Raw genomic sequence first — 25267 nt, forward strand, 5'->3', positions numbered from 1 at the left:
GTCGCAAATACCACAGAAATTCGTGAAAGTTGCTGATAATTAACAATAGAAAATCGTTTATTAATAAACATCAGAAGTTTTGGTTACATTTCATCAATACATAAGTTGTACCATTAGTTTTAATGTGCTGAATTTAGACAAATATCAAATCGGGAAATTTTTGAGAAATTTGTTCAACTTTGAGGCCATGTATTTTCTCAACACAAGTAACCCATTAAATATAGTATCCGTCAAAACATGCACTGAATGCACACTGTATTGGCAAAAACTGTGCCAAATATCAGCTTCCTTATTCCGATTCAAAGAGGCGTTATTTCGCACTCGTCCGGGCGCACCTTGAATATGCAGCGAGGATATGGCACCCGGCGCAGAAAGACTTAAGCCGTAAACGTAATAAAAACAAAGGAAAGGAGCGGGATTCGTCAAAAACTGCTAAGGGCTTACAGAAAGCGTTACACGAATGTTAAACGAATCAGGCTGGGAGCCACCAGAGACTCAAAAGGCAGCGCGATTGGCTTGCATTGCTCGGGCAAATGACAATAGATATCTTTCAGAGCGACTCAGAGAACATCGTATTAGTACCCTGCATCATTTCCCAATCCGACAGAAATGATAAATTGAGAAATAACTTATAGGTATGGGAATTCGTTTTTCCCCGAACGATAATGGATTTTAACCCTTAACCGGTGACGTGCGGTCTGAGAGACCGCTGCGTTTCTAAAATTATGAATATTTTCAAAATTAATATTTCAAAATATCTATGATTCTCGTTAGCTCCATATTTTTGCATAACAAGGACATCCCACTCTTAAAAATTAATGTTCCTTTTATTAAATTTTGTAAATTTGCAATTCAATTCGATTAGCGGTCCGTGAGACCGTACGTCACTAGCATAAGAAAGCATCAAGAAAGGGATAACCTGGATAAATTTCATAGCTACTTACTACTTTGCCTTCCAACTTTAACATTTAAGGTTTTTTTTTTTTTAATCTGGCGACATATTGATGCATAAATAGAATAATTATAACTCGAGTGTTTTGGGCATCAGTTTTTTGAGCCTGCTTCAAATCACAATTTTTAATGACAAATTGGTTCGTATTGGGAGTGTAAAAAATTTAATATAAGTTTAAGAATAGTTAAGCATTCAAACAAAAATTAAACAAAACAATAACAATGGCGTTGCAACATTTAATGAATTTTTAATTTATTGCGGTCTCCAAGACCGCACGTCACTGGTAGTGTAACAAATATTTCACGTCACTGGTTAAGGGTTGATAAATGCCCCTCGTGGTCAAAACCTTGAATATACAGGGAGCGTGTGGGATCCGGTGCAGAACGATTGAATTCGTAAACTGAATGAAGTACAAGAAAAGGTGCGCGGTTCGTAAAAAATTAGATTGCTTGAACAATTGAGAATAGAGAGACACGGAGAACATCATATTAAAACGGCACTATATTTCAAGGTCCGATAGAAACGATAAATTAAAAGAGATATTTTGCCGAACGGATAGGTATGGGAATTCGTTTTACCCCCGAACAATAATAGACTTAAATAAATTCTTCGCTTCGGACGTGACTTCATGGAATCAATTTAACAAATTAAATGTGAAAACTTTGTTATTCCACGTAAATGAATACTGTACGACTTAATTATTAACGTGAAACGATATTAGATGCCGAATAGTATTAAATTTATGTGGAATAATAAAGTTTTTTACATTTCATTACTTTAATAAATGCTACGCGTCACTTCGTGATTTGACTTGACTTCATTTTATTTAACCTGGAACAGATGAAGCCACAATCCCGCCCACTATTCCCTTTAGCCTAGGCTCTTTTAAAGAGTTTCAGTTATTTGTTTCAGGTAATATATATCAGCTCATACATTTAAGTTCGTGAGAGCGTTTCCTTTTTAATTGTTAACGGTGGGTTACTTATGTCTCGTTCAGATTACGATTGTTCCAGCAATCGTTGGAACTATTGTGCATACACACAACGATGGTTAAAACCTGTGCTGCTCTCTAGTGCTGACATGTAAAGTGAACGAGAAATGACGGTTAGCAAAGCTGTTGAGGCATGCAGGGTCAAGATATTACTGTTTTCAACGTGTATTTAACGAATAATTTTTCTTCCACCCTTATTCTTCCTTGCTCGGACAAATTCATGAACAAATCGAGCGAAGGCAGCTTCACGAACTTTTAGTCTTTCTCTTGTCGCTTCCTTTTCCGGTCCACTAGCGCTTAACCATCGTAAAGTGGCAACGCTCGGAACTACGTGAACTATTGTCACATGTTCATGCATTCACACGGCTAGTTCGGCCAACTATCGTTTGGACGATCGCTCGGACATCTGATGCCTCGTTCACATTACGATAGTCCGAGCGGTTGGCCGAACTAACCGTGTGAATGCATGTCCTGACTATAGCTGACGTAGTCCGAACGTTGCCACTTTACGATGGTTAGGCGCTGGGCGACCGGAAACGGAAGCTACAAGAGAAAGACGAAAAGCTCGTGAAGCTCTCTTCGCACTATTTTTTTTCATGGATTTGTTCTAGGAAGGAAGAATATGGGCGGAAGAAAAAATTATCCGGTAAATAAACGTTGAACACAGTAATATCTTGTCCCTGTATACCTCAACAGCTTTGCTAACCGTCAGTTTCCCGTTCACTTTAGATATCAGCACTAGAGAGCAGCACAGGTTTTAACAATCGTCGTGTGAATTAGTGATGGGCAAAGTCGATCATTTTAGTGATTCAATCATTTTGACTCGAGTCACATAAGTGATTCAATCAATTGATTCAATCACTATGATCGAAAAGACTCAAATGAATCAAGATCAAAAAGACTCAAAGGAATCAAGATCGAAAAGACTCAAAGGAGTCATGATTGAAAAGACTCAAAAGGAATCAAGATCGAAAAGACTCAATCAATGGATGTAACATGGACATCTTGACCATTCGCTGAATGCTCCCACCGGAGTCATTGCCTTTTCAAAATGATTCCGTTTTTTAATTGTATCCTCCTTGCTTCGGCATAACGACTACAATAGGTAAACATAATTTAACCTTAACTACCGTAAATAGCTTACAAAAATATTTCTTGCTTCAGGCTGGACTTGGTGAGATAAAAAATCTCGAATTACCAATGTTACATGACAAGACAAAATATATCCATGATAAAATATAAGGTAACAATTATTATTTCCTCACCTTAATGTAAAACTCCACTGCTGACCATAGTTTCCGCATTCTATGCCATTTTCATATCTTGATAATGACATAGAATGTCTAAACCCTGATCGGTAGTGGAGTTTTATGGTAAAGTGTGTGTGTAGAGTACATTTTATCATGAATACATCTTGTCTTGCCGTGCAATATCGGTAATTCGTGCTTTTTTGAAATTTAAAAAGGATACCTCGGGTACGAAGTGTCTCTGTTCACTTTCATTTGGCGAGGGAAAGCTTGCAAACTGTGGTCCCTTTTCCTTGTGCCTTGGTCCTCTCCGCCAGGATTAAGTGGCGGGAGCAGCAAGAAGCAGAGTCGTGTATAGAGGGGAATAATAAAGGAAAGGGTAGGAGAGGAGTGAATTGCAAAGGGGAGCCGAGTCTGTTTGCCCACGGGGGAGGGAAGGGTTTGCAAGGAGGAAGTCCAAGGAATGAAAGCACGAAATCGCCGTCTGCCTGCCTTCTCCCGAATTTTTCTTCGTTGGAGAATAAAAAGAAAGGTTTTAAAGGGGAACGTAGACTATGTAGGGTCCAGTTTCGTTCGCTTCGGCCTACGACTACTCATTAACTCTTAATCGGTCAATATTACAAATTTTAAGGTTAAAATGTTCTTTAGAATTAAGATGTTCTTCAGAATGTCAGGAGTTTAACAAACACTCTTCAGATATAAATCATTCAAAATATCATCTTTATGCTGACGATCTCCCTCCCTCTTCTTGTGTGGGCGTTTTCCTGCAGTGGGTTTTTTTCCAGTAAGGAAGACAGTCAATATCCTTAGGTTTTTCCCACGTTTGCTAACATCTTTTTACACTTGGTAAATGGTAACTTTTTTAACTTATAATTTTATTTTTTTATTGAAAATGGAACTTCTATGTCTCTTTATGTAATTTCTCTGCATGTAATTTCATGAGCAACTTCATTATATATTTAACTGCATATATTTCATGTTTGACGAGGGGTTAGATGGAAGATGGGACTTTCTAGCCCCAATCTCGCCCAATAAAGACGTTTTATAATTATTATTATTCTCGCGAATATCAAAATTTTTATAATTAGCGCGCGTCAAAATTAAAACTTCACATTGAACCATGACTCGGAAAAACACGAAATTTCCTCTGATGAGAGAACCCTCTGTTCGATACTGAATACGCGTCTTCAAACCGACTTGTTAAAGGGTGGTTACTTCCATGAAATGAAAAACGCGTAAACATACTTAGTGGACTGTATCAACAAATAGAAATGGTTCACATCGCAGAATAGATGCTTCTCGTCTGATGCCACGCCGAACACTGCCCCCCTTGTCTCTGAGAGTGCGGCCCTCGCACCATGTCAAGTGACCCCAGGGCCTCCCCCAAGGCCCCAGCGAAGGCTCTCACCCCAGGCCTCCACTCATGCATCCATCACCGCAACCTCCACTCACCCCAACCCCAAGGTCTAAACACCCTCTAAATAATATATATACTCTAATTTTCATTGTTGAGCACGTATTACGAAAAGAGCAAAGTTGTTGGCCATGACAGTGAGAAATAGATTTGGCATCCATTCGGTACAATGACAGTGATTTCAAATACTTATTCGCAGGTTGCGATGCTACTTTTCAGTATCTGTGATTAGTTACCGCGTCACTTTCATCCCTAATCGTGCTTCACAAGCCGCGCTCTCGTGCGGAAAATTCTAAGCGTGGGCTGTAAGAGTAGCGCTGCATCGTTCTTTTACCTTCACCTTGAGTTTACTGAGCGTTCTCTTTACGAATCCACGTTTCCGATGACGTGCAGCGTAGTGAAATGAACTGGGATGCTCTCTTCCTCGTACTAAATAAAGATACGCCTTGAGAGAAGCAGAGGTTCTTTTGAAAGTTTTCCGCCTCAGCGAAGATTCGAAGATCTAGGTCATTCCAAAATGGTACGCACAAACCACTTACCACACCAATTACGACCAGGATACTAAGGCCTTGGGCACGCGCGTAGGTACAAGAAAAGCTGATGGATTCCAGTAACATGAGCCGAGCTTAATTAGCACATGAAAAAGAGCATGAGACGCTCAATTGATGGAAAAAAGTTGAATGACTGATATAAAGTATCGGGAAGTGATGCTCTCAGGACTTAAAATGCTGCATAAGGAATGGATATTAGGGTAGACCGGGGCACGTATACGCGGATTATTTCAATGAATTTTCTAATTTTTATATTTTAGCCTAGGAAATTTTAGACACTGGTTTTTATAAACCAGGGAATAAAGGCAAAAATTGCGTATTAAGTTGTTGTCTCATTTGCGTTTTTAACCGTAAAAAAACATGTTTTAAGTCCAAGTCTGTTGAGTAAATTTGACAGTTTCTCGGGGCAAGTTTACGAAACAGACTTTTCTTTGTTCCAGTGTACCAACTTTTTTCCTTTTGCAGTTTTTGGTTTCGTACCTTTTGCTTTCCTGTCTTCTTGTTCTGCTTCCACTTTTTACGTAACAGAAGAAATTACGTAGGATTCTTACGAGAGTTAAAGCGGCAAATTCCGATGGAACGGTCTCAACTTTTCTCTCTCGTGGATTCCTTGCTATCTGCATCCATGCTGTTCACAGTAGTGCTGAATGAAGCATACTTTTAAGGATGAAAACGGTCGTGCAACTGAACAAGAACGTAAACCTCCCACTTCTGATTACGACTGGATCTGAACTCAGAGTTAAATATTTGCGATCACAGTACGGTAGCTTTAAACGTATAACGAGAGTTAGTGAGTAGCGTGGTTTAACCCTTCAGCCATTAAGATAAAATAAACACGCATAGGTGTCACTTACCATTTGGAGCTAACCTTACGGTTTTACGAGGGCTATGTCACTTGCCGTATCGTAAAACGAGTATTTGTGAATACAGTTCGGCACTTCTTTACAAGAAACATTGTGGGAAGAGAATATATTCAGGTACTGAAAATCTATTACTTTTTGGATCAGACGAGTAAAAATCATTAATAATTTAATGTACTGAACACAAATGACCACTTACGATGTGCGCTCTATTTTCAATGCCTTTCTTTAAAATGGGTATCGAATAATATCTTCTTGGAATTTTATGAAATTCTTACTTATCCATTGTGTAATAGAAAATATTTTGATCAGAAAATGAGATATTTTGGCCTGAAATGAATAATCTGTATGGAGTTGACCTTTTCTTTGCTCATAAATTTATTCATCTCAACATTTTTCAGCTTTCGAAATTTTTTTCGTTGTATTACCGTGAGAAAACTCGCTTCACGTCCATCGAATCAACAATGCTTATCAGAAATATTTATGTATCCTAGTGTCTATTGCTTAATTATGTGTCCTACTCGTTTTCGCCTGCGGCTTTTTCCGGTCACTTTCTACTGATGCAACACCGCACCTCACTCCGTTGTTGAGATAATGATTCACGAAATAATTAAGTCGCACTATTTGGCCAAAATTAAAAATGCTCCGATCCGTCTGAAAATTCGTTTCTCGATGGTTCACGTGGTCTAGATTCGAAACATTTTTGAAAAATCGATATTTCAACCTCGTCATGTCCCCTAAAAGTAGAGGCATAGAGGCAGTGTAATAGGTAGAAAATAGAAAATGTACTGTTTCGACAATTTTTTTAGGGTTTCAGACGATTTCAGAGAGGGTCGATTCCATGAATTTTTATCGTATCTCGCCTCGTTCACACCAAAGATTTGTATGAGTCTGAGTGAGTCGGTGACTGGTCGGAAGTGGGTTTCATAATATACAGGGTATTTTAATAGGGATCTGTAACACTTCTGGAGGTGGTAGGAAAGGCAATTTAAGCATTTTTTGTTCATAAACATGGAGTTGCAACTCCTTAGTTACTAAGCTATGACAACACAATCATTTTTGATGCACTTTGCAGTTACATGAAAACAGTTTTTCTTGGGTATCCTACCTTTTTGACATTTTATTTAATGGTATGGATGTATCGATTTTAAGGACATTAAATAACTAAGGTTGGACGAAAATATGGAATTATAATTGTCTGAAATAATCAATCTCAAAATTGGTGAGATTGAGCAATATTATTGTTGATACTCGCTCAAATCCCTCGTTCAATAAAGCCTAAAGAATGGTTGCAACAAAAAATAGAGTTGGTGAGAAGCCAAGGTGTGCAAAAGATTTATTTTTTATACAGAGTTATGTGCAAAAATTACGTAAAGAAATCAAACGAGTGGAATTAGGTATTTAGTAGTGCATTTGATTTTCTACTCGATGTTAGTACAGAACAGAGATACACTCGTATCCTTTGGCAACCATGTTTATGTGTATTTCTTCTAAGAATTAACTTTACCAAACTCTGTTGAGAAAAAATCACTCATACCCCTTGGCATCTCACTCCCTCAATTATAATAGGAAATTTTTGCCCAACCTTAATTATTTAGTGTCCTTAAAATTCAGGAATATTGAATAAAATGTCGAAAATACTAGATACTGAAGAAAAACCGTTTTCATGGTAACTACAAAGTGCATCAAAAAATGATTGCTCTGCCACAGCTAAGTAACTATGAGCTGCGACTCCATGCTTATGGACATAAAAATACTAAACATTGTCTTCCCTACCACCTCCTGAAGTATTGCAGATTCCTCCTGAAACACCCTGCATAGATCCATGTATAAATTCATCACGTAGCCCTAACGGATGCAAACCTGGTATTACTATTTGACTTCCCTTTAAATGTACGACTTCGAAATACAAGTTCCTCTCAAAAGGGGTGGATAGATTATGGGATGGGGAAAGCATTTGAAAGGGCTTGGGGAGCGTAGGAATTCGGAGAGTACGCTGCCCCTTGGTGGCTTGCCAAAACTTTCTCCACTCCAGAAAACAGCAGTCCATTCTCTCCCTCCAGACAACATACACTGCAGCCTAACTACTCCTCTCTCCCCTTTACAGTCTGTCCCCCCCCCCCGCCATGCCAAAGAGTTTTATGCGCGAATTGGTTCAGAGACCCAAAGATTAAAGGCCGTTATAAAGAAAAAATAGCTATTACATTAAATTAAGCTCTTATTAAATAAATATTTTCACTGCTTAGTAGCGTTTACAGAACAAAAATTGCGTAAAGTGAACGTCGTGGTCGTTGTTCCTTAATTTTCACACAGGGTATTTCCGCACATACCCTGGTAATGGGCCAGCTGCCAGTGAGTTTACACCACCTCTTCAGCGAAACTTAGAGTGGGTAAAATCGCACTAAGAGAGCAAATGGCACGAAAATTGTAAAGGGATCAGTGTAACCTTTTCGGTCTTATCAAGCGTGAAGTGAACGACATATATCATTGATTAAATATCTGTTTTTTCCCGTGCGAACAATCACAATAAATTTTCTCGGGTTTCACTCCCGGTAAGGCCCTCCATATTTCTTTCCGACATTTCGACGATGTCGAAATATTCGATTGGCGAGTTACGCATTGGAACGTCGGTAGAAAATATGAAGGACCTTACCTAGTGTGAAACCCGAGAAATCTTCACTGACATCTATCATTCATATGCAGAACTAACGGCTTACTGTCGCACACCGATTTTGGAGCATTATTGAAATTGAGGGGAGCTATTTCTTAGCCGCTTCGATGTATTTTTCGGAGTTCAATTTTCCTTTCCATATTACGATATCCATGTTATTTTCCATCCTAAGCTGTATTCTTCCATGGTTCACGTCACGAATATTAAAATAGAGGATTCTTAAGTCCGCCGCTAGAGTTTTTTTCGCTTCATGTTCTTTAAAATCGGATTTCAATATCGTCACTCGCGGCGCTACCAGCGATCTAAATTCTCTTTTCACAAGGTAATACACTGCAGAAATTCGTAGCTGAGCCAATAAATCATGTGCACTACGCATTCAACGCAATTGAGATGATTTTCAACTAAAAGAAAGACCACTTCCACTGCGGATATTGCGAAAATCACATTGAACAAAATAACACTCCCTAGTGATGCCGCTGAATAAAACGCGCGCGAAACCGCAACGGATATATCGCTTAACCGCCATGTTCTTGGGCCTCCTTTGGCGCAAGGCAAGGATGTTTCTGTTCAAGGGGACTGCATAGAGGAGGCCCAATTCCATCCCATAGAAGGCTGATTTCTTTTGCCACCTTGGTCACATTTTAATCGGTTTTCAAAAATGTCCGCGGCGCGGTGATGAGTGCAATGCGATCCACTTTTATCTAATACTTTGCAGTATAGTATTTATAATAGCAAGGAATAGCTCTGAAAAGTAATTAATATGATAGATCACATCATTATGTATATGAATTTCGGTTAAAACCGCTAATTATACCTTATTTCCCCGTGAAACTCTGATCAATTTGTCCGGCAGCGACGCGAGTGGCGACTTTTGGAAACCCATTTAAATGCTCGACGGGTGACAAAACATTTAGAGGCAGACTTGAGGATCCTCTTTTGTAGTATTCGTGTTTCGGTCATTCACTTCTAGGGAGCATACGAAACGTGGAAAACTCGTCTGCAGAAGTGCCTTCATGCCGAATGAGCATACTTAGGAGACTGCTATAGTTTTGACGAGATATCGACATTAAACTTTTTTAAAGAATTATAATGAATGTTTAATCCATAGCTGATAACATTATTTTAGCACAAATAATCGGAGATTTAGGCAACCTCAAAGGTAGAAGCACCTGTATCGAGATATCTTCCAGTAAATAAATACATGCAATTGCTGGTATTGTGATACAAAAACAGAAAGTTCACGAACATGTATATAAGTATTCAAATAAGGACCATTTAATTTATGCCAATTTGTGAACAGAGAAAAAAATGCGTCTTTTTTAAATACATAGCTGAATTTATTGATTAAAATACGCACTCTTTACTCCTTGCTTTTCGCATAACTGTCTTCTCGAGGGGTATGCTTGGCTTCTCGAGGGGTATGCAGTGGAATTTGTTGACTGGTTGTTGCAAGTTTGCCTCCCATCCTCTGAGCCACATTATTCTATCGACCCCCCTTGCCTCCAAGTCATCAACCCTCGATCCCCCCATTACCCCGGCTAAAGCGCTCCCATTCTCTCCGTTGCGCCTCTCTGGGAATTCCTGGAATTTCCGAAAGCTGTGAATGGGTCAACTATTATGGTACCGCGGAGGGAGAGAATGAAAACGACCCAGTGCTACGAAAAAATTCAGGCAGTTCTCTTTTTTTGTCAGGTTTGGTGATGTGGGTCGAGTAAATACTGTATGCATTGAGTCTGGCATTTATACAGGATGCATACCCTAATATTTATTTACTCTTTCCATTTTTTCTTGATTTTACCGCTATAATAAAGCCTGAATCACACGATCATTATCGTTAGAGCATTTCCTTTTTATGTGCAAATGGCTGATGTCCTAACACCCCATTCCACACGCCTTTTAGGCGGCTTGCGGGTTAGTATGTAGATGAGATCATTTTTTCCGTCCCTCAAAATGATTTCATAATGATAAAAAATGTATCAAAATAGTCTTTTTGACTTTCTCTTTCAACGGTGAGTGAAAAAATTAGCTTTTAAAAATGTTCACGGTCTCGTAAGATTTGCTACAGGTACTAACAATATCCCCTGCCATGGCTTAGCATTGGCGCTGCAGGATTTCGAGTTATCAATTGTTCTTAAGCCTGAACCACAGGAGCATTTTTCTATCCCTCTGAATGATATCCCTCCATTGGTCGGTTTTCAGGAACCAAAAGAGAGATCACTCTACGGTCATTTTTCCACCAAATTATTCTGCAAATTAATCTCTCGATCAAACAAATTTGAAACAGGCTCATTAAGGAGGCCATTGAGATCAGGCTTAGTAAAAATACTTTTAATCGAGACACGGGGTTTAAACTAATCAATGTGTTGAACCCCATTTTAAAGAAAATAAAAAATAATTAACTCTACCCTTTTACCCGACTTATTTAGATCGCCTAGATCTTTTCGGCCAAGTAGGAGCAATCTGATTGTTGTAATCGTTTATAGCTATATTTAAATTGTTTTGTTCCGTCAAAATTATTCATTCAACCGGATGACGATGAACGAATCGTCCGTTAAAACGTTGGTGGTATTTGCAACGAATTGAAGCGAAGTGCACAAATCCCGAGAAGATTCCACACAAAAAATTCGCCGGGAAATAATAATTTCATATTTTAACTACCTTAATGGTTTCGAACATAAAAGGGTGTCTGTTCACGTGCATGGTGGTGGGTTCCATGAAGCACAAAATTGTATTGCCTTTTCTCCTCCTTTGCTAAAACTTACTAATACATCTCCGTTCTTATACCTTCCTTCCATCATGATTCGCTCTGCCTTGTCACGCTATGAGGAGAAAGGACTGATTTATAGGTTCACTTTCGGGCTAATGTAATTTCGTGAGCCTGAATCTATCAGAGGAAGCCCAGCTATTTGACGACGAAGGTGGAATGCGAAATAAAAAAGATGAGATTTCGTCATCCTATTTCGTCCTAATTGAATCGACACTGGCAAATCTGATATGGGCGAGGTCACAAAAAAGCCGATTGCGTTGACGCGCGTGCAGATGTTTGAATGTCGGTGGGAGTGGGGAATCAAATGGAATAAGTTCGGGGGGCAAACGGGGTAGCCTGGCCCGGGAGTTACTTCGCTAGAGGTGGCTATCAATGTGAAACTCAATCAGAAATATATTTTGAGTGGTAGATACACTTAGAGGAAGCACAAAAGGCCAACCTCCTCATAGAAAAAGAATTTATGCATTATATTTATTTAGCAAGCATATCTATCTATCTGTATTAATAAAAGAGGATGTCTGTTTGTATGTCCGCTATGCGTTTCCATACGGTTGCACGGATTGCGACCCAAGTTTGTAGGTAGGTGTATCTCATGCTTTCATACCTCGTAGTACTACTTCTAGGTTATTTCCGATACGTCCTTAGCGTCATTTTCTCATAACCGTTACGTTACATCATACAACTTCTGAGATTGGTCATCCTACCAGGTAGTCACACCTCTTGACTCGATCAAAGACGGAACTTAAAAATCCTATACGAACATGAAATTCCAATTCCAAGTTCCAATTTTCCCTCCTCTCTGGGTACTACCCTTCCCGAGCAACGCCGGGTGGCCCGCTAGATATAAAAGAGTGTGTCTGTTTGTCTGTCATTTGCCAGTCACCATGTATTTTCACGTGGCTGCAGGGATTGCAACCAAAGTTGGTATATAGGTGTATCTCATGCTCCCGGAGGCTTTAGTGCTACTCCTGGTTGCGTCCGACGCGCAATGCTGTAGTTGGGCCAGTACGGGCTGGTACGGCGTACCCCCTATGCCCCAAACTCGTTATAAGCGTACCAGTTAAAGTACCTTTTTAAATCTGTAAAAAATACCCCCATTGTAAAGTTTCTAATGGATTTCAGACAGAAAAATGGGAAATGATTAATTACTTGTTCAGTGTTATCTAGTGGCACAACTTGGAACTAATATAAGAGTTTGGGTTTGATATTTTGATTGCGGCCGGATTTATAATACATGTTCAGCTGTTGGTAAATTTTGGTGAGTACCGCCTATATTATTTTCCCAACTACGTCAGCACTGCCGATGCGTCGATTACGTCGTTTTCTCGTTACCGTTTGTCACGTGACGCCATACAACTTCATGGGTTGGACATCCTGCCGGGTAGGCTCACATCTTGACACGCTCAAAGAGAAAACATAACTCAAAGGATACTAAATTAACTATTAATCCATTCGGTGTAAACCAAGGAGATTTTACAATATCTGGAGGCGCTGTTTCCGAGTTTTTGGCGTGGTCAAAGTTCCGCCATCTTAGTTTGAGAATTTTTGACAGTCGCCGACTGATATTTTGATGTGGCTAATATTTGTTCTAAAAATGAACTAAAGTAAGTGAAAAATGCTACCATAATTATTAGTATTTCTCCGGTGATTGTCATAGGATTCTTCTCATCATTCGCGATACCTCAATTAATGTATAAACTCTGTTTCTGTTTGCCACTTTACTGGTGGGGATATTCTTGAAAATATACTTTACTACTGTATTTGTTCATTTCCGTTGGCTATAATAAAATTCAATACCATTATAAGTGTAGGTAAATGACTAGTTTATCTTGTAAAATTTTATTTTCAGCTGAGCTGGTTGTAGAACATATTAACCGTGGTAATTGATAAAGTTTTTCCTTGGGAAAAGATATTTGAGTCATAACTTCATGAAGCCTACCATTGAAGTAAGAAAAAAGTTTACGTTGTGCGTTCCATAATTTATTTTAATGTTTTAAACAGGTATGACCCTAATTTTCTCCAAATAGTTAGCATTGACCCTTACGGGATTGTCAACGTTTTGGTCAAAGTGGGCGTGGCTTGTCCTACCCAAGCACCCCCATTTCGGCCACACTTCGCTCCACGCCCGAAACCTGTGATGCCCCCTTCAGATATTTATAACCTCCTTGGTGTAAACCTTCTTGCTAGGGTATGCATTCACACGACGTTTTTGGTCTACTCATGTATGGACACACATAATGGTCAATGTACAAGCTGCTTTGTTCCTTTACCTACCATCATACCTGCTTTGTTCCTCTACCTAAAAATCCTGCCTTGTAATCATGAATTCCAAGGTACATTAGTTTCTTACCCACTCACCCGCAGATTTGCTTTAAGGAACAAATTTTCTTGCTGGTTTCAAGCATGTACTCAGCCAGGTTTGGGGAGTATTCATATGCACTGATGACCACGCTTTATTTTATGCTTATACTTACTTATTGACCCACCTCCTAGTCAATTGATTCCTAAACAATCCCTTGACTTGCCTGGTACAGGATATAGCAATGAGGAATACATTTCTTTTGATCAGAGTGTTGCATCTGTTACCACCAAATGACCCCTCCCTGGTTGAACCCCTCATCTTAACACCTTGTCTCTAAATTTTTTATTATTTCTATATTATTGCCTTGGAGTATAGGTCTTCTCAATGCAATTTTTGCCAACTTTTTGGTATATTTATACGCCTTCATTAGGGCTTGGAGTGAAAATGAATACGTTATGTTGATACATAAACAGCAAAAAAAGGCTATAACAATGTTGTTTACAATAATTATGTAAAAAAAGAAAAAAATTCAGTATGTATAATATAACAAAAAAAAGAGACTAAAATTTTGACATACTTTTTTTCAATGCTCATTGATTGTAACCGAGCTAATATAGTTAATGATTACCTATCCGTTTTTTAATTAAATAATAATAAATTTTTCATAAACTATCTATTTCTGATCTTTCATTACAACTGTTTTTGTTTTTGGAAGTATGCCCCATTTATTTAAATAATCTTTTTGTTAAATTACCTTCTTCTGAATTTTCTGTTTACAGCCATGTAAAATACATATTTTTTATTTTCTTCCCCAGGGTCCTGACTATGTATCAGGCAGCGACGACGATGTCCTCTCGGTCCCTGAGAGACAGTCTTCCCTCCCAGAGGATGAGCAGCACAGTTGCTGTAACCTGGAGACTCAGAGCCTGACCCTATCGCATGATGCCGACAGTGCCCAAGGGACCCCGGTATCGGCTGTGGGAAAACGGGCAGTGACCTTGGCTGCGTCAGCACCCTCACCTGGTGATGCCGTCAAGTCTCCAGTGATGAATGGTGAGCTAAGGCGGTGGGATGGACCCCAGACAGCAGCGGACGCCCGTCAAGGCAACGGAATCGATCGTAGTGGGAACGTTAGCACGCCATCTAGGGGAAAGATGGCACCCAAGAGTAACACGTGACGGTGACCGCGTGGTGGCGACGGCTAGGTCATTGTCGGCAGTAACGGTGTTGCATTCTTTTGCTAGAGTGGCCAAGATGGCTACTGGAACATGACACTGTGTGTCCTATTGTACCTCCTTTCCTACCCAAATGTGCTCAATCGGGTAATATGCGAAGAGAATGGGATAATGAACCAACTTGATGTGCCCCAGGTACCCTAAAAAAGTCCCTTCTTTTCCTCAGAACATGAAGAGTTCAATTTGTAGGTTAACTCTTCTAATTTTTGTGTATTTTTTCCAGTGCACCTCATATGTTACCAAGCTCCCTTAAACCGCAAAGGGTCTGTTGGAGTTTCTAAACAATTTTGAAGCATGAGTTGGTGTAGCATGAAGAAGGCAATTGTCATCCTATTTCTGTTTATGTCTGACAGTTTTGGCCATAAAGGACAATATTTAGTCTGTTCATCACTGCAAATATTGATCAGTTTAGTGGGTCAATGCCTGTGGAGACCAAATAAATGATATATAAATTTCTCAAGATAAACCCAGCCACATTCATAATTGCATTTGTGAAATTTAGAGTTTTTTAGCAGTTGGATACTTTCAAATGGTGGACGGAGCTAAATATTACACATTAATGGAATGTGGCTATATGAAGCTGAAGGAAGAAGGCCAACATCACCTCTTCAGCAGAGGGGTGATTCATCTGAAGGTTAAGTTACCTGTTTATTTCCTTTCTTTTGTTGCCCAAACTCAGATGAAAGTATTTCTTCCTATTCAGCTTAGCAAATGTGTTACATAAAGTTCTAGGTGTACCTTATGGTGTAATGTTGTTAGAGGGAATGGCATTCATGATAAGTATATCATAATGTTTTATTTTTACCATGAAATACTCAGTCATTAAAAGAATTTGGCTAACTACTTGGGGAAAATGTGCTATTTGGTGCTGGTGTATAGGAAATAACCCCATTGTTTTAGTGAATTCATAATTTTTTTACCAACCACGTTCATATCACCATGCCTTCACATTTGAATAAATTATATTCTGTGAGGTAATTGCCTGTGGTGTGGACCAAGGTGTTGTATTTGTGGGAGTGCAACATTTAGCTACCGATTGCAGTGCTTTGAAATGAGGGTTGTTCTTTTCTTGATTCCATATCAAAATATTCTATCCAAGTCCCAGGTTGAGCTTCAAAGCCGATAAAGCCCTAGAGATTTTATGCATGGAAAAAACCTGCAGTGAACAAAAAATATCAAGAAATATGAATTGGGATTGTAATTGCTGCAACTCCACACTAATTTAACATTAATCTTAAAGGAGTGCGACCTAATTTGTAAGAGTTATTGAAGACACCATGACATCATTGCTGTGAATTATTCAATCTATTTTTTTGCTCAGCTGTACACAGTCATAAATTGCTCATCTTTATTTGGTCTGGGAAGCTTTATGGCATTCATTACTTCGATCCAAAGTTCATCATTGTTAGCTGTTAATTTTAAGGGCTCATTTCTAATGATTTATTAACTATAAATAGCCATGCAGCATACCATTACAGGATTAACAGCAAGCTTTTAAAAATTATTTTGGTGCATATGCTGCTATTTTCTATAAATAGAATTGCCACAGTCAGTGTTTTTGGTAAAAAATATTTGATCGTGCAGACATTGACAATTATATATTCATAAATGACTTTAAGGACAAGATTGAATAACTTAATTTTGTAGAGCACTGAATTTGTTGGATAAGAACCATTTTGCCACAAAGTTAACCCCCTTGAACAATTTCTTTTTTATCATCACAACAACTCTTTGCTTTATTTGACAGCTCTGATGGTTGGGCCATTAAGAAAAGCAGATGCACAATGCAAAATCAAGAACCAGACCTAGAAAATTTAGTGATTTTGTTAAAAGGTGTATCTTATCTGGGGATACATTTACACAGGAGCGCAGCTAGGAATTAAGGCTAGGGGGGGTGGGGGGGGGGGGGGCAAAAAACACTGGGGGGTCTGAGGGTGCGGAATACCCAACAGGGTAAGGGGGAGGTGTGAGGGCCCTCCCCTAGAAAAATTTTCAGATAAATGGCTCAAAATGGTGAGTTTTACGGCTTTGTGAGGTTTATTTTATTGATTCTTACACTATTTTATAAGTAATATTAATCCAATTAAGTGAAATGAAGTAAACTTAAAAATTTCTCTGAGCTCTGGGGGGGGTTTTATCCCCCAAAACTCCCCCCTCGCTGCGCCACTGCATTTACATACTACCCCGTTAGGTGCCTCAGGAGCAATGTGGCAAGGGGTGTTAGTACACTGGAAAGCGTAACTATAAAGTGCATCAAATTATGCACAATGTCCTTTGATTTGGAATCGGTTGCAATACATTACAATTGAAAGCTGTTGCATCATTGAGATTGCCTGTTATATCTTTGGAAATGATTCCGTAACATCCTTGGATTAATGACTGGTTGTTCCTGGACAAGTTACCTCTTTAAAGCTACATAAGAAAACTCTCAGCTATGGCAAATTTATCTGAAAATTCCCTCCAACAAATTCAAATTCCAACCATTTAGTTTGGTGCGTCATAATGAGGAACACCATGTATCATATTACTAAGTATCTTCTCTAATTACTGTAAGTTTTGTAATACCTTGTTGGATAATTAACATGTAACAAAGTTGATAAACAGTAGTCATGGTTCTTGAGGTGGATACTTTGCAGTAGTGGCATTTTGTTTTCTATGCAATTTTTTTATATTATGGATTATAGGAATAATGCTGTGACTCATGAAGATTACTGAATCTATGAAAAAAAAATACACTTTTGCCTTAAGTCTGAGTGCTACTTGGAGAACATGAGAATACTGCAAGGCAAGAGGGACTCAAAGAGCCACTAAATGCATTAACAATGCTTCATCCCAAAACTTCAGCTGAATAATTGCAGCTGAACTCCTTTCTTATTGAAGAAGTCTAAATGAATGAAACTCATTACATAAGTACACATTATGTAGCTTTGATTCTTTAGCTCAGTTACATAACTTCAAATACAGAAATAAAACCATCTCCAAATACAAGTTAGAACACTCAGGGATTCCTTATTTTATGGAAAATATATCTAAACAATAGTTTAATTGCCGTGCCTGTGTAATCCTTTTTTCTTCCAGGGCATACGCATGTAATTGTCTCACATATAAAGACTGTTTGTATGCAGTATACAAATCTTATACAGGCATCCCCCGAGTTACGTATGTCTCGACTTACGTAAATCCGTACTTACGTAAGCGATAACCGTATTTCAAATGATTACGTTAATTTTCGAATGCGAGCGCGAAGAAGTAGATATTCGCTCGTACAACCTATGGTAGAAAAAATATCGAATAGTTATAGAGTTTTTTACGTGCTAAAAATAACAAAGTGACCCATTTTTGTCATTCCTCGAAGGAAATTTCATTAATTTCTGTAGAAAAATCGCTTATAAATCCCAAGTCAGCAATCAACGTGAAAATTTGCAGTTCTAGCGATGGATGTGGTGGCGTATGTGGTTGCGCTCATTTCTTTACGATACAACTTGTTATACAGCAATCTCCGAAGCGCCAACGCAAAGGTTCGACTTACGTAAATTTCGACTTACGCATAGTCTGCCGGAACGCATCTCTTACGTAACTCGGGGGATGCCTGTACACTAAAAAAGGAACCTTGTGATTTGAGGATAGATTATGAGTACGTATTATCTTTTCAAAATGAGCATTATCTTCTTATCTTTCTTATGAGTATTCTCTTTCTATCACTTTGAACTGCAAATGTTTTTGATGGATTAAGCATTGTTATTTTTTAACTTTATCCAAAATCGTAAACTGAATCTAATAGAAATCAGATAGCTTCATCCATAGCTCAAATACTTGGGATCTCACCTAGATATTTACCCCTCATATTTCCTTCAAAATAATGTACATTCATGATTAATAAATTTATCTTCATCTGCCTCCAAACAGCACTTAAAAAGCCTTTACATCATGGTATTTGTAACAATCAACAGCAACAGTCTATAATCCATGGCCTGGATAGGGACAACATACCCTGGCGGGACTCAAACCCTCAAACCTTTAATTTTTCCTTTTCCATACAAGTACCTTCATTCTATTTTCCTTGTTCCCTTCTTTAATACCCTGAGTACTTATTTCTTGGTATTTTTGGCAGACTTTACCTTCAATTTTATCTTTCCATCATAATGCCATAATTATTTCTATCTAATTACATGACCAATCCACCATGTCCTTCCCCGGTGTTTGGTACTCCTTAGTTCCCTTTTTCCTCTATTCTTTGGTACAACACCTCTTCTATCTATCCATTTGAATTTCAGCACCTAGTCTAAAGCCTTCAACTCTTTCCTGGTCTGTTTTTCCAATGGCCCACATTTCTAACCTGAAGAAGGAATATCTTGAGAATCATCTCTGGATCATTCTCTAGAAGGATTATCTTACATTTCTTTAGGAGCAGAAAATCTGCTTTTGCTAGTGGTAGCTCGCATCTCCCAAATGAGGTTGTGAGGCTCCACCATCTGTTCCCTTCCTCACCCAGTGGCGCCGACTTCACGGGGCCTGAGGGGGTCCGAGCCCCCTCAAAAATTCGCTATGGGTGTGAGGAAAAATGTGTCAGGCTTGTCGATTTTCCCCGAAGTGTCCAGATATCGAGATTCAAGTTATCAGGGTTCTTATGTTGATCATATGACTCTTTTAAAATGCTTAAAAAACTTAAAACTCACTACTTATAAAATTTTCCATGACAAGATCCGCAGTATGGGCCCCACCAATATTTTTTGTAAGTCGGCATCCCTGTCCTCACCTATCCCTAACCTGGAGTCGTCGTTGGGTACTTGGGTGGAGAAGAAAGTTTACTTTATATGCAGCCTCAAATCACAGAATGCACCAGGGGTCTCAAACCACATGAAGCCTTGTGAAGGATAGACAATAGTTGAAATCAAGGGCATGTTTACGATTTTTGCGCGGGTTCCAAGAATGCTTATCTGCCACCACCTTCTTAAATTTCACCTTTTTAAATGAATGATTACGTAGCATGCGATAACCAACACTGAAGTTTAAAGTGAGACAGTGATTTAGGTTTTTCGGGTCTAGTGAACTTATAATTAAAGTCTTTTCATGTATTAGAATTCAAGATATTGAATGCATGAGAGTTTACTGTCTACAATTTAGATGTTATAGATTTTGTCTAGTTCTTATCTTGGGTTTTTAGGACTACATATATATTTGGAGCATACATTTTATTCTAAATTGTTCAGGTTTTAAAGGCTACTTTTTCATCTCTTGGACACTGAACATGGATGCCATGGTTCCCATACAACACACACCTAATGTTGAATTTAAGAATAGTGAGGCGTCATGGTATATTCTGCCAAAAGCTGTGGATGTCATAAAAATGCCACTGGACACATAAGCTTATTTTGAATATAAAATTTCAATTTATCTCAGTAAAACATTTAAGCAATTAAACTACTCCACCATGTATTTCACTATGGCATCCATCTGTTATAAAAAATTTAACTAGGTAATGATTTTTTAAACATTGTATTTTTCAGTGAAAATCTTGCAAAATATTGGAATTTTGCCAAGTTCAAAAACAGTTATGCCTCAGGTATGGAAACAGAAATCACCAGTTTTTATACTTTTCCTTGAATTCATAATCTGATTTTCACCTGCTGCATAATTACTATCCAGTATCTACAACTATTTTTGGATGTACAACAAAAATTATCTCAGGCTCATACATGCAGGAATTAAGTATTTAGCCATTTAGGTTTTTGTCATAAAATACGTAAGTGCATTTAAAGAAGAATCCTCCTTCATGAAACTAATCATTTATCAAATATTGCCATGCTATGACATAGCGGAAGATAGCATTTATCCTTAGGTTTTAATTTTCAAGATGATCTTTTATAAATTGCTCATGGTGAGAGAATATTTTTATATAGCTGAACGTATTACTTTATGAATAATATACAGTACCCCCTACAAAAATTCATTAAGGGAAAAGGCCTGCCTTCTTCCAAAACTAGTGGCAATTTTCGGTCAATAAATCCTCAAGCACATGCTGCCTGATTACTAAATGGTATATTTGAGAAAAAATATCAAACGATGAACAAAAATAAATGAAGAATAGTATAATTTGGCTGTTTATGTTTTTCCACATCTTATAGGAAAATTTATGCAATAAAAAGAATTTTATTCATGATTTCATAAAAAAATTCAAATGTAAATCATCAAATGTATATTACCGCTTGCCAATGCCCTGGGAGTAAGTGGATGGAACAAGATTTTTCAGTAAAAAACTTGAAATCTTATGATGCCAGTATTATATGCAAGATACACCTAAAGAAAAGAAAAAAAAGGGTTTATATGGAATTCTGCCAAGATGCTTTACATGAGTGCAAAATAATACACTATATTTTTCTTGAGTTAGCCTCTAGGGGAGTGCTACATAGGCTTGTGTACCTTATAAGTCTCTCAAGAATTTGTAGGATTAATGCAATTTTAAATGTTTGCAATCGGTTCCCAGTAGCAACTGAAATTTTTAAAAGGAACTAGCTTCAGTTAAAAGTGTAATAACATTTATTTTTCAAGGAACTTTTTGAAAATTTCCTGAGGATTTAATAAGGTACCTGCAGTATTATTATTTACAAGGAACCATTTTTAGACACTGCACTTTTTATTGACTACATACATAGTTAAGTATATTTATACACCCAAGAATATGAGTTAGTACAGTGCTTTGGCCTAATAGTGTCAACACTCATGTTGTGAGAAAGTAACATCTTTGAGAGAATAATGAGTAAATTATGAGGCACAGTTTAATTTTTAACATTATAAAAATAACATAAAAATGACCTAATCTGCATTCATTACCTACTGGTACCTCAGATGCTTTTACTTAGATAGGTACTTCTAATACCTACTTTTGGTATGTCTGCGCATATTAATGTCTCCGTGGATGCCTGTTATGTCTAGGTTTTGAGTCACTATGTACCTCTTATTTGTAATTTTTTCTGGCGTAAGCATCCCAAATATTTCATTACATTTTTTGTCTTGAAGAGAGACTAAATAAATATGTAATAGGTGGTGTTACATCATCATAAGACTATGTAATACACAACAAAGCCCATTAGAGTCATGTTTTCCCCAGGATTTTGTTAAAAGTTAAACATTGAACTCCTTCAGTTTTAGCAACAGCTTTAGTAGCCTCCCTACCATAAAATTCAGACAATATTTTATTGTACTTGGGCTAAAAGCTTTCAGGATATCCATTCACCCCATGAATGTCAGCTGAGAGACTATTGTGTCATATTTGTGAAAGGAATTGTAATACCATATTTGCACAAAACTAAGACGAGGTATTTTCCCTCCCAACTCCTGCAGAAATGCAAAATTCTCGGCTTCTAATGGAGGTGGCATAATCTAAATTAAGGGTACCTAAGTTTGCCACCACTTAGCTTTATAATGAAAACCGACATTAAAAATAACAGCACCAAAATTTAAATTATTTTATTTCACATTTTAAAGATATATTTTATAGTTTTATATTAAGAACCAAATGGACCCTTCTTTTAATCCTGCAAACAAACCCTATCAATTCTGTTCATGATGAGTAATTGAATGATAATGCCATCAACCTTCTCATGTTGTATAAAGTAACTGCAGACAAAGACAATGTTATCTCCCTCTAACCAGGGTAATAATTACACCCTATTTTGATGGCAAGACTTACGTTAAATAAAAAATAAATTTCAACTGATGGGCCAAAAATAATCATGCATCATAAGAAAACACTCATTTATGGTTAATGCTGAACATAAAAATTAATATATGATGGAATTTCACGTCTGATGAAGATAATTGAGTTCACAACTAGGCCATGAAAAATTTTTCTGGTAGAAAAATAGTCATGCAAGTCTTGGAGCTCATATTTATGTTTAAGGTACACATTTATGAGTCACCTTAATACTTAGAATATATCATTAAAGAATATATCATTGCAGTTGAATGCAGTTATATTTTGAGGTAAAAAACTATACCAATCAATTATGAGCGAAATCTGTCAAAGGAAGTATACATGCAACAAATTGCTTAAACGGGCCTGAAGAAAGTTTATCTTCTTCTCAATGATACACAGGCTAATATGTACCCAAGTTATGTATCAGCTGATCTCTTTAGTTCATACAAAAAATTGTGGAGGCTGCCCAATTTTTTGAGCTTATAAATTTCATCTTTTTATACCGTATTAACTGTTACCCTGACATCCATCTTACCTCTACTTATAATGAAGCATGGCAATTAAACATATAGGTACAATGGTATCCAATGTCACATCTGTTCTAATCACCCTAAATATGTAGTGCATTTTAATAAGAATGGGGTCAATTTTTGTGTGTCTTATAAAACTTTGGTGATATGCAATTAAGTTTGTGGTGAAAGGACAAATACTTGTGGAGTAAAACATGTTTTCAGATAACTGCCTCCCAATTCTCTTCCGGTTGAGCTTCCAACAATGTAAACCACCACCATTTCCTATTATCAAAACATGTATATATGTAAAGTGCGTGAATGGTCCGTAATGACATGTTTATTCTGAAGTGTGTGGTGTTGATGATGCATAAATGTAATGGATTTTTTTAACTTCGTACCTAAAAGGATGTTATTTGTATTGTACCAAAATATATACATGGTTGGTGTTCCATGTTTACTAAAGAAAGCCTCTAGCATTAACCCTGTAATCAGTGAGACATACCAACTGTATTAGAGCCTTCACATTAACTGTAACACATACTACTATTTACATGGAAAAGCACAGTAGTCTTTAAAATGAATTTTGTGCAAAAGGAATGAGAAGTGTTGATACGCTTACAAGCTGGCTTACAGTGATTCAGCCACTTCAATTAATATCCATAATTATGTACTGATTGCAAAAGAAGAACATTTAAAGATAATGTCATTCTAGTTGAAGGGAATACAGACTGATATGCTTCATGTGGTGTATTAACAACAATGAATGATGTGTGATCATTTTCACAGCCCACACCAATGTTTACCAATCAAGTACTGATTGATCTGAATATACACCAATGAAAGGTCTTGAGCAATCTGGCTTAGAACACCTAGTTTATCAATGCAGGCTGATATATTTAAATTGAATTCTCAATCTCAGCGGTTGCAATGGATGACAAGGGATCACTGGAGTTTTGTTAGTGTACCAATCGCTAGTCTATCTGCTCCTGTGAATGTATCTCATGTTATCCTGTAATCAGACTTGGTCTGAAAAATTTCCACTCACTTATCTCCTCACAGATGGAATGAGTGAATTAGACCATTTTTCTATTTGATATGCTAACAGAGAAAAATCCGAATTGATTTCACAAGTCACTTTGTATAACAACACTTAGTTTGGTTTGGATAGGTGAGGGTAGAGTTCACTCCAGCCTAAGCCTCTGGCATGTGAAATATGCAGTTCCTCTCCTAGGGCCATGTTGCACTTTGAGAATTATTGTTTGAGTGTCAGAATGCTAAATCTAGGGCCCTTTAATCTGCAGCCAAGTGCTCTAACCATTAGGCTACCATACTCCTGATTTTACTTGTAACTATTAGAAAAATGACAATGATAAAATTATGAAGACTCAATTACTCAATTCTAATTTTGGCATCACCATCTATCTAACTTATCTATGCAATTTAACCTATTTTTATTTATTTTTTGCTTCTGGTCCCATGGGTAAGAGTGAATTCATGCTGCATTGAGAAACTACCAAGTGCCGTATTCCTCCAAATATTCTTTCGTACTCAAGTACCGTGTTTCTCCATATTTCTCCCCCCCCCCTAATTTTGAGGCTTCAAATTCAGGAAAAGTTTTAAAAAAGCGTTTTAATATAGTTCCCCCTTTACTTTTAACATGGGCATTTTTGGAAAAAGGGGGATTATATTCAGATTAATACGCTACATAACATGTTAGCATTCCCTACTCAATACAGTTTTTAAACCCAGGAACATACCTATACATTGATGAACTGAGTTCTCCATGCTAAAGTACTTTTTATTACATAACAGTAATAAAAACAAAAACATGGCAGAAAAATTCTTCTATTACAGTGCTTCCAAAGAGGAGAATCATCTTACAAAAACTTAAGAGTTGTGCAAATATGTATTGTACCTACTTCACGTTAAAGAACCAAGAATCTATCTCCAGCACAACACAGTACAAGGTCCACGCATAGCAATGACATCAATTAGATTTTTTTTCACATATGCTTACAAATAAGAAAGGCAAGTGCAAGAATCCAATGTAAAAGTATTATCTGAAATCA

The 25267-nt window shown here is 37.6% G+C and overlaps 1 protein-coding gene across 1 annotated transcript in view; it reads left to right on the forward strand.

Moving 5' to 3' along the window:
* The window catches only part of LOC124168718, a 37299-nt gene extending 21466 nt beyond the window's left edge, over positions 1 to 15833 (forward strand). Inside the window, exon 4 of the mRNA XM_046546984.1 lies at positions 14571 to 15833. Within this exon, the coding sequence (XP_046402940.1) occupies positions 14571 to 14933 (363 nt within the window). The 3' untranslated portion in view covers positions 14934 to 15833. The remainder of the gene's footprint in view (positions 1 to 14570) is intronic.
* The last annotated feature ends 9434 nt before the right edge of the window (positions 15834 to 25267 follow it).

Source organism: Ischnura elegans, chromosome 12, assembly GCF_921293095.1.
Source record: "Ischnura elegans chromosome 12, ioIscEleg1.1, whole genome shotgun sequence".
Lineage (NCBI taxonomy): Eukaryota > Metazoa > Arthropoda > Insecta > Odonata > Coenagrionidae > Ischnura > Ischnura elegans.